This window comes from Nyctereutes procyonoides, unplaced genomic scaffold (genome assembly GCF_905146905.1).
Source record: "Nyctereutes procyonoides isolate TBG_1078 unplaced genomic scaffold, NYPRO_anot_genome, whole genome shotgun sequence".
Classification (NCBI taxonomy): domain Eukaryota; kingdom Metazoa; phylum Chordata; class Mammalia; order Carnivora; family Canidae; genus Nyctereutes; species Nyctereutes procyonoides.
Window position 1 is genome coordinate 64,655,604 of NW_026575135.1, and position 20,484 is coordinate 64,676,087.

At 40.1% G+C, this 20,484-nt stretch overlaps 1 protein-coding gene across 1 annotated transcript in view; it reads right to left on the bottom strand.

Annotated features, from left to right (window-relative positions):
• The window catches only part of HSD17B4 (hydroxysteroid 17-beta dehydrogenase 4), a 90,681-nt gene that overhangs the window by 6,084 nt on the left and 64,113 nt on the right, over nt 1-20,484 (bottom strand). The window contains exons 20-23 of the mRNA XM_055301632.1: nt 17,974-18,060; nt 14,357-14,443; nt 12,656-12,794; nt 3,662-3,789 (exon numbers count right to left, since the gene is read on the bottom strand). Of these exons, the coding sequence (XP_055157607.1) occupies nt 3,662-3,789; nt 12,656-12,794; nt 14,357-14,443; nt 17,974-18,060 (441 nt within the window). The remainder of the gene's footprint in view (nt 1-3,661; nt 3,790-12,655; nt 12,795-14,356; nt 14,444-17,973; nt 18,061-20,484) is intronic.

Below are 20,484 nucleotides of genomic sequence, written 5' to 3' on the forward strand. Positions count from 1 at the left end.
CCCAAAGAGAGTGTTGGTTTTAACATCAAAATGTTAGGGTTAGGACGCTTGGGTGGCTCAGCAGTTGAGCATCTGCCTTTGGCTTGGGGCATGATCCCAGAGTCCCGGGATCAAGTCCCACATCAGGCTTCCTGCATGGAGCCTGCTTCTCCCTCTGAGTGTGTCTCTGCCTCTCTCTTTCTGTGTCTCTCATGAATAAATAAATAAAATGTTTAAAAAAGAAAAAAAAAAAGAATGTTAGGGGTGCCTGGGTGGCTCAACTGGTTAAGTGTCTGCCTTCGGTTCAGGTCATGATCTCAGGGTCCCGGGATGGAGCCCCACATCGGACTCCCTGCTCAGCAGGGAGTCTGCTTCTCCCTCCTCCTCTGCTGCTCCCCCTGCTTCTGCTCTCTCTCTCTCTCTCTCTTTCAAATAAATAAATAAAATCTTTAAAAAAAATCCAGATTTTGGCTTGCCTGTGGCTGTGAGAGACTGGCGCAGTGGAACAGGAGAGACTGGGAAAGAAAGGAGAGGAGTAGAAAAGCACTAGTGACCAGAACAGAAGAGACCAGTCTCTGACGAGAAGAGGCAGACACTCTTCACGTAATGGGAGGGAAAAGGAAGAGAGGGGACATATCTGCTCTCTGAAAATTTTTCATCTGAAAACCTTTTCTTCCCAATGAAGCAAGAAAGGCCATCGGTGGAAAAGGAAAGAGAGGCAGGCATGTAGGTGCTTTGAGAAGACAAGTACAAAAGAGTCGTCGCAGACAACAGGACCGGAAGCTGGCCAGGGAATCAGAGTCAGGCTGCTGGACAGTGCAGAGACTGTGTGAGGCTTGGGATCAGGAACTTCTCTGAAAGCCAATGTGTCGGCTGGGCGGCTCTTCACTCTGTTCACCTACTCAGGGATGGGTATAAAGATGGCAGAGAGTGGGGTTAAAATGGTGGAGTCTTTTAGTCAAGTGGGATGAGAGACAGAAGGGAGGTGAGAGTACCGTCAGGGGTGGTGATGAGAGCAGACCATGGAATGTGACTGGGGGAGAAGCCAAGACAGAAGGGACTAATGCTACACAATGCGGCTGTGTGGACAAATGGGAGGCCTCTGGGAAGCTTCAGGGCAGGAGCAGGGACAATAGGACAAGTTAACAGAACGATGGCTGAGGCTGCTGGGAGACAGTGATGTTTTCTAAAGTGTACACTTTATGCTGCTAATTACTGTTAAAGCAGATCTGGGAAAGGCGTAACCGATCATCAGAAGTGAGACAATGAATTATGAGTCACTTGTGGGAGAAACTATTACCAGGAAGATGAAGAAGCCACTAAGGCGGACAAGCATTGGTGGCAGAGAGGAAAAGACCACATACTCTAGGACATAAGGTCTCTGATGACTGATGATATGAGACTTCTCCTGAGGTTGGGGAGAAGGAAACAGAGCCAAATGACTTTGGAAAAACTCTGATATTAATTAGAAGTTCTCAATTAAGAATAATAAATACCCAGGTTTTCATCAAGTTTTTACATTTAATTCCAGTCTGTCTGGTAGTGACTTAGGGATGTGAAATGAGGAAAGCACTACCATTTCCTACACAACTGCCCAGTGCCTTTCACTAAATAATCCATTCACCACCCTCCCCCCCACCATCCCAAAGGTCTCATATTACTGGCAAATATAAAACTGTTTCCCTTATCCTACATTTAATCTTTATATTTAGGCATCTCAAATACAGCATATCTAAAGAACTCTCAATTACCCACACTCTGCCTTGAAGTCAATTTTCCACTCGGCAGCCAGAATGACCTTTAACTCACACCACAGCTCGTGGCCTTCTGTCTCAAGTGAGGTCTGAACTCCTGTTGACACCCGAAGGTCCCAAGCAGACTAGTCCTTCCTACATCTCCCATCACCTCCTGCATTGTCCTCTCCGTTCATTTACCCACCTCCCCACCATCACAGTGTTCCAGTATGCCCACCTCCTCGGGCCTCCACACTTGGTTTCTTGGCCTCAGGGCTCATCCCCTCACTGTGGCCAGTGCTCTGTTGTGCCTTTATGGACAACCCCATCTGAAACAGGTCCTCTAGCCTGTCACATGCTGATCCAGGGGCTGGCAAACTGCGGCCCACAGGCCAAACTGATCCGCTGCCTGTTTCTGCAAATGCAGTTTGACTAGGACACAGCCCCATTCACTTGTTTCCCTATGATCTGCTGCTGCTTTCACTCTACGATGGCAAAAGTGTGCAGGTGCAGCACAGACCATCAGCCTACAAAGCCGAGAATATTCACCAGGCGACCCTTCACGGAAAAAGTGTGCCAACCAGTGCTCTAACCCATCACTCTGCTTTATTCTTCTTCATACCTAAATTCAGATTTCCTTTCCACTCCCCTCTAGAACTAAGCTCAGACAGTTGGGGCACTGTCTTGGTCAGCCATACCAAGCACCTGAATCAAGAGTAAGTGCTGAACAGAGTTCTGCAAAAGGAATCAACTGAGGTCACCTGGTGCCAAGCTGTGTACTAAAAGCTCTTCATATATATTATCAGATTGATTTATAACCAGCCTTTGATTATTACAATTATATATTAACTTTAATCAATGAGATTGATAAGGCTAATATAATAAATATTATAATAATAGTAATATATTAAATATAATGTTTATAGGAAATTTAAAGATTGAGATTTAGAGAGTAAGTGGCAGAGCTAAGATTCAAACTCAGATCTATCTGATGTCAAAGGTCCTACTTTTAACACTATACCACTTTGCAATTCTTTTTAAATTAGCCCTTGTATCCTAAAAAATACATTTTATCATATATTCAAATAGTTCTGTTCCCTGTAAAGTTGCATGGTTGTCTTCAAACAAGCTCTCCTTGTTAGGGAAGTCACTAGTATATTCTGTAGCTTGGGCTATGATTACAAACACCTTTTTTTTTTTTTTTCTCCAGATATCTTCTAGTTGCATTTGCTTCTAGTTGGGTTTGTTTGCTGTGTAAAGCTCATTTTTTAATAATTACAAACCATTCAACCACTTGCTTAAAGTCCTTCATTCTAAGAATTACTACTTGATTCTTTTGGAATTTCTAGCTACATATTCAGGGTTTAAAAGTAACAAGTGTGTCTCCTCCATTCTAAATGTTACATCAGTTTCTTTAATTTTGTGTATTCGTATATTGGCCAAAAGCTTCAGAACAATATTCCCTAATAATGGTCAGAGAGGGCATTTCTTATCATCATTATTTTCCGCGGAAAGGCTTCTAAATGTCTCATCTCAAGTAAGACATCAGTCTTACTGTCCCATCCTTCTATTTCAAATTTTCAATGATGCTTGTTAGACAAGTTCTTAATCTTCTACACCAGGAATGAATTTCAAATTTCAGAAAGGATCTACTAATATATGATTTTTCACCCTTGAACTAATGACAGGATATTGAAAGGACTAGGTGTGGGTTTTAGATTATTTTACTCTTTGCTGAAGAATTTCACCCCTAAATTCAGTTTTAAAAGAAGTTCTTTGGAACTCCACTAAAAATATATATGATCTGTCAACCCAGATACCAATATCCCCTGTGCCTTCTTCAAAGTGGTGAGGAACCTGTCTTGTAAGTCAGCATTTTTAGAGCTAGCTAAAAGCCACACAGTCAAAAAGGAAGCAATGATGATGAATGGGCACCGTAAGGACATTACCTTCTGAGGGTCAAGCTTGCCCAAGACCACATCCATGAAATCTTCATCTGAAAGTGTGAAGGTTGCATCAGCAGGGCCTTTGGCAGGACCTTGATACACTTTTCCAAAACCACTTTTTAGGTCAATAGCTGTCAAAAGCAGGAAGAGAGAAATGTGTATTATTTTTTTCTGCACAATAGGAGAGTAAAATAAGCCAGCCAAAGTGCTAAAATGTTTATAGTTTCCAAGTTCAGTGGTGTTTTCTACATAAGTTACCTGTCATTTAGAAAAATTTAGAAAATCCTTTATTTTTCAGAATGTCTTTTTTATAAAGAAGTTTTTCAAAACAGTCAGACCAAGGGCACCTGGCTGCCTCAGTCGGGGGAACATGCGACTCTTACTCTCAAGGTCGTGAGTTCAAGCCCCACATTGGGTGTAGAGATAATTTAAAAAAAAAAAAAAAGAGTTTAATAGTTTCACCTTAGTAAAGAAGTTTTTTCAACAGAGATATTTTAAAAGTTAATTAACGTAGAATAATATAAGGAAGTTAAGTTGTTGGAGGTTATATGGTTAAGGCTTTTAGGTTCAAATACAGTCAACAAAGTCATGAAAGTCAACAAAGGATGAAAGCTCAATTTTTTTTAATTTTATTTTATTTTATTTATTTGTAGAGAGCGAGAGCATGAGAGCAAGGGGTGGGTGTGATCATGACCCTGAGATCGTGACCTGAACTGAAATCAAGAGTTGGGTGTTCAACCAACGGAGCCACCCAGGCGCCCCAGAAGCTGAATTTTAAAACAGATGAATGTTGGCTGGGTTGAGGGAAAGAAATACACAATCTAGTCACCTTTCAAATACCTGCCTTCATCAAAAGTTCTGTCATGGATAGCAAGACAGTCAAAACAGATTGGTAAAAATGCTCTAATTAGTTTGTTACACTTATGGTTGATAAAATATTTATTGCTTTAATTATTACAAGTAAACATTAAAATTAGTTTCTTTTCCCTTAACTGTTTTTGACAGAAGTATTAAGTATCCCAGAAGCAGGTTGAGTAAACTATGAAAAATCACCTTCAAAAAAAAAAAAAAAAAAAAGGAAAAATCACCGTTATGACTCTCTCTGTATCATTTATAGAGCTAGATGCCCAAGCTACATGTTACAAAGTTTTAACTGTCACACCTACTCCCCCAGGGTCAGCCACTGGAAGACTCTCTCTCTCTGGCTACAGCAAAGGAGCTACAATCTCATCGCTGTCCCTGAGCATGTGTAGAGAACTCCCAGTTGAGGGCCAAGGAAGAAGCTACACATGTGTGAGGAAAACCCACATAGATGAATTACACGCTGCTTAGCCAAGACTTGCTCCAGAAAGAAAATTAAATCTCTCCCACTCTTTGAAGGAACATAATTTTGCCAAGTCATGTAAAACAGTAGCCTGATGATAATAGTTACCTTAGGAAGGAGAAGAAGTTTTGGCTTTGTACATTTCATTTACTCACTTCACTGCAGAGTTTCTACTATGGTGTCAGACAATACACAAGGTACTAAAAGTCAGGCATGAACAGCAAAGGCTCTGTTCTTACTGGCACTTACCTACTACACTTGTTTTCATGTATTGCTTATATAGTTGAAAGAAAGAAAAAAAAGGAAGTCGAGAAGAGTGGGGACGCAAAGGAAGGCAGGAAGGAAATACTCTAAAAACTCTAAAAAGCAAACATCTGGAGTGCCACAGACAACTTTAATGATTTGACTTCTTTACAAGTAAATCTAGAATCCACAGCACCTGCCAAGGAATGAAAGTGGACTGCACACCTCTTAATGTTCACGTGTGGGAGTGAGTCTGAGCTAATGAGCGTTCTTTGCTGTCTACCTGCCCTCTCACTCCTCCTGCTTCTACATGTGGATTCACAACCATGACTCCTGCAAGGCAGTAAAATTGTCTTCCATGGAAAGCTAGTTGATTAGAGTTAATGACAGAAAAGAGGGCTAAGAAAAGGAAGTGGGGAAAAAGGAGTGGAACTTCCATGTCCATGGTAGCTCAGGTCATGGTCTACAACAAGGCTGGTACAGAGACTCATCATCTGCTGCCATCACTGTGAGTTTATAGACACTGGTAAAGTCATGGCTAATCTTTCTGAAATGAAGAAACAGATTGTATGTATTTTCTTTTACTGGTCAAAATTATTTTAAAAGCTTTATGAATGATGTTATCTCTGTATTCGTACAATCATTAAGGCTCTGAAAGAGTCCATAAAAAATTTCAGTTGTACTTTAAAGCATTTAGTGGGGAACAGGCGTTAGATGAGAACAGGGCATCTGGACATTTGGGGATCTCTGTGACAGTCATGGGCTATAGGTACCTTAGAAAGCAGAAAGGGCTACAGGAGGAAAAAACAGTTACTTTTATTGATGCCTCCTTCCCTTGAGACGATAAAGCCTTTGCTGGAACAAGAATGCCTTGTGTTTATATCCTCTATGCTTCCTTAAAGAGAAAGTACATAGAAACTACTGTTTTGGGTTTTTTTTAATCTTATTCATTCATTCATTCATTCATTCATTCATTCATTTGACAGAGAGAGAGAGAGAGAGCGCGCACGAGCTCACAAGCAGGATTAGCTACAGGGAGAAGCAGAAGCAGGCTCCCATCTGAGCAGGGAGCCTGACACAAGGCTTGATCCCAGGACCCTGGGATCATGCCCTGAGCTGAAGGCAGAGGCTTAACGGACTGAGCCACCTAGGCACCCTAGAAATTACTTGTTAATGGATGATTAGGAAAGCACAAAGAGGAAGTACTTCTATTAAAAAAAATAATAATAACAACAACAAAAGGAAAACTTAAGTTAAAAATAGGGATTTCTTTTAAATCACACCACGAAGGACAATGTGATACTTTTGTGCCGTTCTGCCAAAAACTCAAACTCAATCTAACAATCATGAGGAAACATTAAATAAATACAAAGTGTGGAACAGTCTATAAAATATCTGGGCTCAACTCTTCAAATATGTCAAAGTCCCAAAAAGCAAGAACAGAATGAGGAATTTATCCGGATTAACCAGCTAATGAGACCAAAGGACAAAATGCATTATCTGATCCCAAACTGGGCCCCAGGCAGTTTTTTCTTTCCTCATTTTTATTATTATTATTATTATTATTATTATTACCATTAGCATACTTTGGCTCTAAAGGACATTAATGGGACACCTGGTGAAATAATAAGGTCTGTTGATTAAATAATACTGCATCAATATTTCTTTCCTGATATTGATAATGGTTCTACAAATAGATAACAGAATGGAGACACTAGTGGAGTATCTGGGGATAAAGAGACATCGTAGCTACAAGTTACTCTCAAATGCTTCAGAAAAATGATCATAAAGTATATGATGAAATCAGTAAAGAATATAGAATAAAATAATAACTTCGAGAAAATGGATGAAGGACAGATACAAGTTCTTGGTGCTCTTGCGACTTTTCCCCTAAGTCTAAAATCATTTCAAAATGAAAAACTACAAAAAGAAGTTATTAAGATGAGTAATACCCATGGCAAGATGGAAAGCCCTGAGAGTGTGAAGTGATCTCTTGTGTGAACACACAGGTGAGCAAGTCAGGGGCTATGCTGTAACAGGGGAAGCGGCCACCACCATTGCCACCAAGGGAACTGACCTCAAGTAGACACCACCCCAACACACAGGCCCCCACCCTTGACTAGACCTCACATTTCTTTCCAAAGGTCATCTTTCAAGTCTCTTCTGTGAACCCCTGAAATGCTTTTGGATCCCAATCCAAAACATGGAAGCAGCGTCCTTCAGATTTGGTTTATATCACAGCTGAGAAACCCTGAAAGGTGAAGTGCTTTGAGCACTGGAAGATGAGCAGAGACCCAGGAGCTAATAACAGGTTCTAATGACCAAATGGTGCCAGGATGAATGTATTCTGCTCTTAAAAGAATGCCCGTTGCCAAATCTGTATATATCCTTTCACATTCTGGCAAATCCCAAGATCCAAAACAAATGACCTCTGTATTTAAAGACATCTTCATCCAGGGTCTGGTCCAAATATGTAGACTTGGCTGTACAATTAATTTCAGTATTTATTTTTTAAGCCCAAATAACTTCATTACTTAACTAGCAATATTCAAGCAATAATGCATAGTATGTCTATAACCTTGCTCTGTAAGTGCCAATTCCAGTTATGTTCCTATAATGGAAAAGACTACAAATTCACAAAAAGAAACAAAATTCCTGTTAGGGGGAAAAACAACCAAATTGTTCAATGCCAACCAGCTTAAACCTATCATCCAAAAGAAAATGAAACATGTTTTTACTCAGCAGCACTGTGTCATTACTACATGAAAATAAGTCTGTCTTTATCAAAAGTTTCAGCTGTATGGCTCTTTTACAGCCATTTGATACAATCAAACAACAAATAGGTTCTTACTTGGAGACACGGTAATATTCATGCCTAGAGTTACAATAAATTGCATATTTAAGAGTCATGGGCCATATTCTAAGATGCTCACTTTATTTAGAGACAAATGGAAATGCTGGAGCCATTAGCTGAGAGCAGATACTCTTGCAGGATCAACAAGGATTTCCCCTCTATTTTCTTCCTGCAGAAGATGAAGCACAGCAGCAAAGCTAATACCCTAAGTTCAAACTACCATTTCTCTGAGCACAATTTCCAAGTCTCTGCCCAGCTGAGAGTCTACCCCACATTCCAGGCCCACCATTCCCACACTCGAGTCCACGTCTTGGTCAGCTATAGGTAAGCCCTGGCTTATCACCTTCTCCCTAAACCCCCTCCTTGCCAATGTTCCACATTTCTGCCCATGGCGTCAGCGTCCCTAGCCACACAGGCTCCAAGCTTCAGCATTCATTTTGATCCATTCTCATTCCTCTTGTTTTTCAGACATCATCAGTAGCCAAGGTAGTCAATTCTTAGCCATAATCCACATAGACCCTCCTCTCTCCATTCTTGCCATGATCTTTTTTTCTTTTTTAAGATTTTATTTATTTATTCATGAGAGACACAGAGAGAAAGAGAGGCAGAGACAGGGGCAGAGAGAGAAGTAGGCTCCACGCAGGGAGCCTGATGTGAGACTCGATCTCGGGACTCCAGGATCACACCCTGAGCCTGAGGCAGGTGCCCAACCGCTGAGCCACCCAGGCGTCCCCCATTCTTGCCACGATCTTAATTTAGTTTCTCCCTCTCTTCCATCTGCAATACAACAAACCTTGCAAACCTTGTTTCTTCAACCTCTGTATTCAAACTTTCCTGCATACTCCTGCACAATGAATGCCCCAACAGTTATTCCCACAGACCACCCCCCGCCAAAAAAGCTTATCTTTTCATGTTTGTAATCTGTAACCTAGCAAACAATTTAGCACATAGAAAACATTCAATTATTACTTGAATGAAACAATCCTCCTGTGAAAGCCAACAGCACTTTTTCCATGTCTCTTACCAATTCTATTCAGAATTATTTATAGACATGAATAGGTCCTGATTCCTTATTTGAACTCCTTCAGGCCAGATCTGTTTCAGAAATCAGGATTTTTTCAGATTACACGAAGGTGCATAAAACATGTATTACATATTATGGAAGAGCTCCAATGATACAACATTCTGTAAACATATACAGGATTTCTGTACTCAACTTATTCACACTGGGTGAGACAGAGATAAGGATAATCATTTGCATCATTTAAGTTCCAGCCAGGCTTTGCCATCAGTGAGTTAGGAGGGAAAAAAAAAAAAAAAAAACAACCAAAAACCCTTCCATTTTTAAACTCTTTGGTTTCTGGAATCAATGAAAGAAGAAGCTGTGTTTTAATTTTCAGGAGCAGGCAATTCTTTGGGCCACATAAAGCCTCTGATTGTTTACCTTCTTTATGCCTCCCTGTCATCTTCCATTTCCTTGGAACTTTAACTCTTGCTGAGAACAACAGAATGGGATCCAAAGGGTTTACCACAATAACTTCTGGCTGGCCTTAGAAATTAACAGTAATAAATATTATAAGCTATACTGCCTATTTATAAAAGGTTTCAGGACTATCACACTGTTCCTGAATGTTTCACTTATATTAAATAGAAAATATCCATTACTGTTTTTAAAAAAAGGCACGCACCAACCTCAGCACTTTTTAAAAAAGACTCTCCCTAAGGTGCCGAGGGCAGCCCAGTTAGCATGGGGCTCTTGGTTTCGGCTCAAGTCATGAACTCAGGGTTGTGAGAAAGGAGCCCCATGTTGGACTCCATGCTCAGCAAGGAGTCTGCTTGGACCTCTCTATCTCCCTCTGCCCCTCCTGCCCACTCTAAAATAAATAAATAAATCTTTAAAAATAAAAAAAAAAAAACAAAAACAAAAATAACCTCTCCTTACTCTCTCCACCCCCAAACATACATGCTGCCCCAGAGATGTGGCGGTGGTGGTGGTGGCATTTGGACAGTAGGGCGGGAGAAGGAGGGAGAGACAGGCACAATCCAAGATCTATAGATTAAAATGCACCTCCTAGGCCACTCAGCCCAAACCCCTGGGTTCTGACACTTGCAGTCACTTGTGCAACTCAGGACACACGAGCCCAGCCAAGGTGAACTGAGGAGCTTCAGGCTAGTTCCTAAAATCAGTTCTGGCCGGCCAAGACATGAACAAGGCTGTGACAACTGAGATCAATTTAGAATACAAAATATTTGGGGGCATTCAGATGGCTGAGAGTTCTGACTCCTGATTTTGGCTCAGGTCATGATCTCAGGGCCCTGGGATCAAGCCCTGCTCCTGGCTCCACACTCAGTGGGGAGTCTGCTTGAGGATTTCTCTCTCTTCCCCTCCCCTGGCTTGCATGTGCTCTCTCTCTCTAAAATAAATAAATCTAGGGACACCTGGGTGGCTCAGTGGTTGAGCATCTACCTTCAGCTCAGGGAGTGATCCCAGGGTCCAGGATCGAGTTCCACATCAGGCTCCCTACAGAGCCTTTTCTCCCTCTGCCTATGTCTCCGCCTCTCTCTCTGTGCGTCTCTCATGAATAAATAAATAAAATCTTAAAAAAAATAAATAAATCTATAAAATACAAAATATTTGGAATTAAAGTGTTAAACAAAACATTTTTAAAACTGATCATGAGGGATGCCTGGGTGGCTCAGCGATTGAGCGTCTACCTTCTGAAGCTCAGGGTGTGATCTCGGGTCTAGGGACCAAGTCCCACATCAGGCTCCCAACAAGGAGCCTGCTTTTCCCTCTATGACTCTCCCTCTCTTTGTGTGTCTCTCATGAATAAATCAATAAAATCTTTAAAAAAAAATCATTAAAAAAATGCTATATATTCCCTAAATCAAAGCATTCATTCATTATTTTCATGCTATTAAGTGCCATGACAAAAAAGAGAAATGCCAACATGGAATGGTTCTCTAAAATACCATAAGCCAAAAGGCCTGGACAGCTTCTGCTGCTGCCAGCCATGGCAACTTAGCTCAGTGACACAAAGCCTGGAGAGAACAACTGCCCAAAGTGAAAACAGTTACAACAGCTGAGAATCAAGTCAAATACCTGAGACTGCCGACAACCAAAGGGAATGGTGAACCCTTTTAGAGAAAGCTTTCAGATCTGACGTGACAATGAGCTTTAATAACTAAGGCCCCACAGAAGAGATGATAAAACAAGCAAAAGCCACAAGGGGTATCGACAATGAGTAGCTATTAACAGGATATTGATATTCTCATTTCTCCAGTGGAAATGTCAGGAAAAACTCTTCTCCTAAGTTAATTAAAGGTCACCTGCAAAGGGAAGCACATTTTCTAATACAAGGAAAGTGTCACCAAGACAAAGGGAAAATCTGAGTTAGCTACCAACTCTATACTGAAGGAGATTACCCTCCTTGCCACAAGTGAATCACATGTATACTGTGCAAATCACTACACAGGGTTCTGGTCTGCTACTTGTGAGACACGGTTTTAGCACCTCCTCTCACTCTTGCAGACCTCATTCCTCTCCTCTACTAGTACCTTCAAAAACCCTGTGCTTTGTATGCATAACTCAACTTCTAATATACGTTAATCCCTAGGGAAAAAATTGACCTGCATCATGGAAAGACAGAAAGAACAAAGAAAGGCACATGGTAACACTTGCACACACAGTGTTCACGTATGAAATTCTTTAGAAAAAAATTAGACATTTTGAAATTTGGGGGACTAAATACCTACTAACATTTCTGCCTTTCTCTGACCCCCTCACACCCTTCTGATTGACGTCCTAGAAGAACAGTGTCTTTCAGAACAAACATCAAAATGTCAACTGTGGGTAGTGAAATTATATACATCATTTTCTTCTTTATACCTTTATATATCAGATTACAGGTCATAAAGATACACTGCTTAGAAGAAACCACAATTGTTATATTAAAAAGAAGGCTGTAAATATTGATCCAAAATCAGTTTAATAAAACTTCAATATGTTTTTCTAGAAATATGTAACAAATGGAAGACTATTTCAAAAAGTTTCCATTGATTCAGAGATATATTTTTATTTTCTGCTCTAAGTGAGCATTTATAGTGATCTTTAGCTGTAGTGAAGAATATAACAAATGGATTTCCAAGGCACTCAAATAGGCAGTCTTAAATAGAAATCTGATAATTAAGGTGATAATCCAAATTATTAATATTTGAGGATGAAGAAAACAGCTTTAAAAGTGTCAAAATGTAATAACTTAAGAATATTTCACCTGATGAATTTACTTTTCATGTTGGGGGTACTTCAAGACAAAAGAACCAGATAACTAACATGACTGTTTAAAAGTACTACTTTCGGGTACTACGATGAAGTCTTTAAACTAGGTATTTTCTTTTAATGGATTCTTTACATCTCTGAAAAGCACACGCATCTCTGAATGCCCTGAAACGGGGTATTCCCCATGAAAAGACAGGGTTTACCAACCTTCGATGAGACAGGCTTTAAAGGATAAAGGATACTTTCTATTTACAAAGAGTTACCTTGGAATCGTATAAAATCAGGGATGTGACTTACTCCACTTGGCTGCGATGTGTCCACCTTTAGTGATATGCCACTCAAATACAGCATTTACTTTCTTTGCCACTTCATGCCCAATATCCTTAAGGCGGCGACCTATCTCCTCAAATACCAGGGTACTCTGGAGCTCCCCACCCTAGTCAAAAGAAAAATTTAACTTGAAAAACTTTGTAAAAATGACTCAAGGGGAAAAATGATTACAAAATTTATGCACAACGAAGTGATTTTCCTTTAAATCTGCATAAAAATAAGGCAAAGTCATTTTTTTCCATGCCAGGCTTCTTTTACACTTTCTGTATGTTAATTCATGTCATCCAGAACCTCAATCTTAATAGAAGATTCTACTTTTATCAGCATTCAGAAATAATTTTTTTAATTTTATTTAAATTCAATTAATTAACACACGTATTATTGATTTCAGAGGTAGAGGTCAGTGACTCATCAGTCTTACATAGCATCAAGTGCTCATCCCATCAAGTGCCCTCCTTTTTTTTTAATATTTTTATTTATTTTTTCATGATAGATAAGAGAGAGAGACAGGCGGAGACACAGGCAGAGGGAGAAGCAGGCTCCATGCAGGGAGCCCGATGTGGGACTCGATCCCTGGACTCCAGGATCACACCCTGGGCCAAAGGAAGGCGCTGAACCACTAAGCCACCCAGGGATCCCCTCAAGTGCCCTCCTTAATCCCCATCACCCAGTTACCCCATCCCCCTACCCTCCTCCCTCCCAGCGACCCTCAGTTTGTTCCCCATGATTCAAAGTCTTTTATGGTTTGTCTCCCTCTCTGATTTCATCTCGTTTTATTTTTCTCCCCTCTGTTTTGTCATCAAAAAAAAAAATAAAATCTTGCCATTTGCAATGACGTAGATGGAACTAGAGGATATTATGCTAAGCGAAATAAGTCTATCACAGAAATATTTTTAAAGTACACTAGGAACTAAACAACCTATGTCCTAACAAAACTTGAGCAGGAAGATACTGGACAAATCGGCCAACTTCTGTGGTCTCATTTCTCTCTTTGTAAAAAGGGATTATGTTACGTAAAGACCACACCTCCTTAAAAAAAAAAAAAGACCACACCTCCTTGTAGCTCTAACACTTCTGAAGTTTCTGATCTAGGATTCTTCGTAAGCAATCTTAATCTTCAGTCATTTATGTGATGATATAGCTTATGACAGACAATTAAAAATCATGAGTCTGAGAACCTCAATACTACAAAGTTACTATTTTGAAGACTGAGAATATAAACATTTTTTATTAAAAGCCTCCTTATGTAAATAGAGACTAACAGAAATGTTATAATAAATAATACATGCTATTGTTTTGATATGTGTATACACTTTACACCAATCTTTAAATCAAGCAAAGGTACAGGATATTTAGCTTTTTCATCTATTTTTTTCCAAAATATTGTTAGCTTAAGATTTTTCATTAGACAATTGATTCAGTTACTCTAAAATGAGAAAATTATATTCTCTTGAAAAGGACCCCAGTATCTCCCTAAAAAAACAGTTTAAAAAATCCCTAAGTTGTCAAAATATTACTTTTACTTGAAGTAGTTTCGGATTAACATCCTTCAAGATTTAAGAATCTTATGCAGTTCTTAATTTTCTAAAGCAGCCCAAACATTCTAGAAGTAATCTTAACTAAAATTCATACATCAGGAAATGACCTACATCAGTTTCTATAACCCACCTCAGGGGGTGTCTGAGCTGAAGTATCAGATGTTGGCAGGAGATCCACATATGCATTTGAAATGACAATATCTCCAGTTTCTTGGATCTTAAAAGAGATATGAGAGGGGGAAAAAAAACAGTTTACTCAGATGATTCCAATGAAAACACAGTATCATTGCTAAATAGTATACAGTCATTTAAAAGAAAATTGCAATTTTTCCTCATAACAAAAAGAAAATTAACCAAATTACATGAAGTTTATAAATTAAATGTCAAGATGAATAAACATGAAGCTTGCTGTTTTAATACAACTGTTATTAACCCTAACTGTAGAATCAACTGGCACCCTTTTAAAAAATACCTATGACCAGGTCCCATCTCCAAAACTTCTAATTTAAATGGCGTGGGGTGGATACCTGGCATTGGTATTTGGGGAAATTATTTTTTAAACCTACATGTGTCTAATGGTGAACCAGAATGAGAATTGCTGAATTCTTATAAACAGTACAAGGCATGGCACAATATCCATATGAGGCAGTGGTGCATCTGTTCTACTCAGAGAGAATAAAATCCCTAGGAACAGACCACAGTAGTAATTTAAAGTAATTTAAATAATTTAAAGTAATAATTCTAGTTATTTCAAATAGGAAGGGTACACAGCATAAACTAAATGCTTAGACTTTCATCAAAATACTCATGAAAGGAAATCAAATTCTAATCTCTAATACTTCATCTAAAATTATTCCAATGGCTACTCTTTCATAAAATTATAGTATTGCTACAAATGTGCAGAATGGGGTGTAAAAATTGAGGCAGCATTTATTAAAATTGATTTTTTTTTAAGAACTGAGGTCATTCTCCCTTGACTACACACCATCATACTTTAGAAAAAAAATCTTTCAATTTGCTCATTTTGTTTCTAATTATGTATAGAGCCAAAGCATGGAAAGGGACAATTTATGAACAAAATACACTTTAGTATATTACTTTCTTGTAACCAAGCCAAGCAGGTCGTTTTGGAACATTAGTTTAAAATGTTTCTTAAGATACAACATGAGGGAAATAAGGAGGAAAGGAAGGAAAGCAGGATTCCTACATATAACTGATGGGAAAGAGGGCCTCTAATCACTGGGAGGGGAGGGAAATATAGTGAAAAGATGGGACGATATGCTTAGAATTTATGGCAAGGGGATCCCTGGGTGGCGCAGAGGTTTAGCGCCTGCCTTTGGCCCAGGGCGCGATCCTGGAGACCCGGGATCGAATCCCACATCAGGCTCCCGGTGCATGGAGCCTGCTTCTCCCTCTGCCTGTGTCTCTGCCTCTCTCTCTCTCTCTGTGTGACTATCATAAATAAATAAATAATTAATTAAAAAAAACTTAAAAAAAAAAAAGAATTTATGGCAAGAAGGTACTGTATTTAGATATTAAATTATTTCTCAGCCCTGTAAGTCTGTATCCGTGGAAATTATTTCTATGTTGTTCATTACTACAACAGAGGAAAAAAAATCTATAATGTGGTCATAGACCTTAATACTTATAGATTTCATCCTCCTACTAAAAAAATAAGACTTACTCAAAATAATGAGACAATAGGATGGCTCCAAAATAGGTGACACAAACATTTAACTGCAAGACAATTTCACAGAAAGGCAATATGCCAGTTTGTAGGGGCAGGAAAAGGGGAGGGAGTCATAAAGGATTGCCTCTAAGGGCAAGGGAGCAGTTAAAGGAAGCTGAAAAGAGAAGAGGCCATGGGAGCCTGCCTGGGTGGCTCAGTCGGTTGAGCATCTGCCTTTAGCTCAGGTTATGATCCCAGGGTCCTGACATTGAACCCCACATTGGGCTCCCTCCTCAGCGGGGAGTCTGCTTCTCCCTCTCCCTTCCCCTCTGTGCTCTCTCTCCCTTTGTCTCGCTCTCAAATAAATAAACGAAAATTTTTTTTATAAAAGGGCAGGAGGCAATGTGAAATAAAGAGTATATACAAATGAAGCAGGAAAGTCACCTTGCAAGCTGCAGGAATTAGTGAGGAGTACCACATAAAGAAGAGTTTTGCAAAGTTATTTATTTATAAAAGAAACTGTGATACAGTAAGAAGAGCGAGGGCTCTGGGATTGAGGCTTTAAGCCAGGAAGACCTGGGTTCACACCCCAGATTGATCCCTTACCGTGTGACCATGAGTAAGTATTTGCTGATTTTTTTCTACTGAATTTAGAGATGATGATAGAGAACTGAATCTAGATTTTCTTCTATTGAATATAGAGATGATGGTATAGCCTGTTCAGAGGTATCGAATAGCCACTATTATTATTCATGGTGGTGTCTACACTGCTCAGCACAAACCAACTGAGTAGTACAAAATGATTGGGCCAAAGAAGTACCAGCCTGGTCAACCACGTTAACAAAAACTATCTTTAAAAGTCTTATAAGTAAAGGGATAATGGCACATCCTTTGAGTGTTTTACTGGAACGCTGCTAACAGCCCACCCAATGATGACATAACTCTTTTTTTTTTTAAATGTTCTGAAGTTTCACTGATTTTTTTTTAAATTTTTATTTATTTATGATAGTCACAGAGAGGGAGAGAGAGAGAGAGAGAGAAGCAGAGACATAGGCAGAGGGAGAAGCAGGCTCCATGCCCCGGGAGCCCGATGTGGGATTCGATCCCGGGTCTCCAGGATCGCGCCCTGGGCCAAAGGCAGGCGCCAAACCGCTGCGCCACCCAGGGATCCCTGATGACGTAACTCTTTAAGGAGACATACTTATTTTTCTATCCTGTCACTTACTTTTTAATTAGGCCCAAACTCTGTGACATAAGGTGTTAATTTCTGGATTTTAGTGTGATCAAGATGCACGTGATTTCTATCCAGTAGAAAAAGGAACCATAAAGGGTATGGCTTTACTCTTCTATAGAACATTAACTAGTTCTGCCTCTAATTCAGTAAAATTCATGGAGAGCAGCACCTGCTGGACCATATAAACACTGTCGCTCTAATTTTCTTTTGAACCAGATTTATCATCTTGCCAGCTCCCTCATTAAGCAATTAAACAGAGTTGTCATATTTTCATTTTATATCTGTGTGAGAGCTATGCCTTTAATAGTCTGAAGATTATATTTTGACAATAATTAGATTGATTGTTGAGCCAAAAAGTTATGGTTGGCTGGGTTTTCAAAACAGCTGTGCCACTCCTACAGAGCCAGGCACCAATTTAGTAAAAACTAAAACAAATAAAAGAAAAGGTACATAGCCATCTTATTTTCGATTAAAAGGTACCAATGATTAAAAAAAAAAAAAAAAAAAACTTGCTAAGGGCAGCTTAGTTGGTTAAGCAGCTAACTCTTGATTCAGCTCAGGCCATGATCTTAGGGTCTTGGCATTAAGCCCCATCCCACGTAGAGCTCTGTGCTCAGCACAGAGTCTGCTTCAGAATTCTCTTTCTCTCACTGCCCCTCCCCTTGCTCCTGTGCTCTCTCGCTTGCTCTCTCTTAATAAATTAAGTCTTAAAAAAACCAAAAACCTTCTAGGTTTTCCATCATACCCATAGCACTAACCAAAAGAACACTCTAAGATGGACCATGGTTATAGGCTGTGGTGAGGTGGTAACAAAACAAGGAACTTCTAACCATATTACTCATACCTTGGTTTGGAAATGGATTCTATTTCCTTCCTTCCACATCTCAGTTTGAAGAGTCTGTCCCGGATATACTGGTTTTGCAAAACGAACCTTTAAAAAGAAATGAGTGTATGAGTGTTAAAAATGTTTTAAAATGCAACCTTGCAAAAAAATAAAATAAAATAAATAAAATAAAAAAATAAAATGCAACCTTGCTACTTGTGGGGAAAGAAATTCAGGTGGACATCAGAGAATATAAAAGGAAGAAAAGAAAAAAAAAGGAAGAAAAGAGGTTTAAATACATTTACATTCATAAAGGAACAAAAATAGTAAGATACAATCAGACAATGGATATAGTCAGTATAAGCTAATTTATATTTCAAAACAGAGTCAATAAAGAGTCTTTAATCTTGACAAGTCAAGAAACAGAAGCATGCATCCTCATATGAAGGACAGTGAGACAGCGAGCCCCTAGAACAACTCAAAGGATGCAGTTGGAAGTGATAAATAAGTATGTGCGGGAAATAAAATCTGGATGGCATGCGGGATAAAATAATTCCACTTTTTATTTCATCATTTTCTATACCAACTGTATTTGCTCTATGTACATACTATTACATAATAATAAAAGTAGTTCTAACAAAATGAAAAGCATGAAAATAATCAGTGCTATTTAAGGCAAAACATCAGAAAATGCATTTTCACCGCTGCATGGAGCACAAATTGATAAAAGCACTTGGAGCTATTTGACACAGTCTCAAACTTTATTTTCAGTGTCTACCTTCTGATGTACACCTCTGCAAAGATACTATGTGCAGAGATAAGAGGGTTTTTTAATTTGCAATGGATGAGAACACGAAACCAATTTAAAAGTACAAAAACTAAAATCAACATGCAGCTGTCATGCTAATTTAGGTGTAGTTTCTAAGAGTTCAAATGCAGCCACTTAGCTATTTAATTAAGGTAGGGCAAATTAAAAAACAATGAAAAAATTTTTTTCTAAAGATTTTTTTTATTTATTCATGAGTGACACCAAGAGATAGAGAGGCAGAGACATAGGCAGAGAGAGCAGCAGGCTTCATGCAGGGAGCCCGATGTTGGGATTCAATCCCAGGACTCCGGATCAGGCCCTGAGCACAAGGCAAACACTTAACCGCTGAGCCACCAAGATGTCCCGAAAAAAAAAATGTTAAGGTAAATCTGAACTTTCTATTAATGTGTATATACTAACACATGTCTGCTCCTAATATTATAAAACAATCTAATTAATCCGTTGAAATTATAATTGCGGGGGGTGGGGCAAGATGGCGGAAGAGTAGGGTCCCCAAGTCACCTGTCCCCGCCAACTTACCTAGATAACTTACAAATCATCCTGAAAACCTACAAATTCGGTCTGAGATTTAAAGACAGAACAGCTGGAACGCTACAGAGAGAAGAGTTCGTGCTTCTAACAAGGTAGGAAGAGGGAAAAAATATAAATAAAGAAGAATCCAGAGGTGGAGGGGCCCCCATGAGGAGCCAGGCTAAGGCCGGGTGGCGAGAGCCTCCAGGACAGGAAAGCCCAGCCCCGGAGAAGCAGGAACTTTAACAATCTTCCCAGATGGAAAGGCGCTCACAGGGAACTCGGGCAGGATCCCAAGAGGGGCAATGGAGCCCCCAGGTCGGCAGGGTCACTAACAGAGGAGGTGCGCCAGATGGAGAGTGTGCCACATACCCTGGACAGAGCACAGTAAAGGGCTGGAGCACACACCCGGCGGGGCCTTGGGAGCAGCTCAGGTGGCAGCTCCGCGCAGAGGGGGCTGCGCAGCCCCAGGAGTGGATTCCAACAGCGCATGGCCAGGATCCCAGGGTGCCGGGGGACACAGTCTAGGATCCTGCACTCCCCGAGGGACAGGCAAAGGCTGGGAGAGCATAGGACAGCAAGGATGCTCCTGCCAACGGGCACCTGCAAGCTGTGCAGGTCAGTGCCTCCTGCCCCCCGGAGCATCCAGGCCAGTGCAGACTGGGAGACTGTGGTAGTTACTGGGAGAGCAGACTCTAGGGCTGGAGAGCTGGCCACCGCTACTGTGGTTGCTCTTCTGGTGTCACCCTGTGCCTGGGAGGGTCGGGCCACCAGGGAACAGAGGCCTCACAGGATAAACAGCTCCCACTGAGCCATGCACCTGGCAGGGGGCTGGGCGGCTCCCCCAGGTACACACACATGAGAATCAGCACCACAGGCCCCTCCCCCAGAAGGCCAGCTGGAAGGACCAGGGAAGAGCAAGTTCTTGACCAAGCAGCACTGGAGAGCTCCAGGGGAAGTCGAGGGATTTACAGTATAAAGAACCAAAGGATACCCCTCCTTATTTTGTTTTTGTTTTTTGTTCTTGGTTTTTTGTTTTTGTTTTTTCCCTTTTTTTCCTTCCTTTTTGCAGTACAACTTGCTTCTAGTCACTCTGCACTGAGCAAAATGACTAGAAAGAAGAACTTATCACAAAAGAAAGAATCAAAAATAGTACTCTCTCCCAGAGTTACAGAATTCGGATTATAATTCGA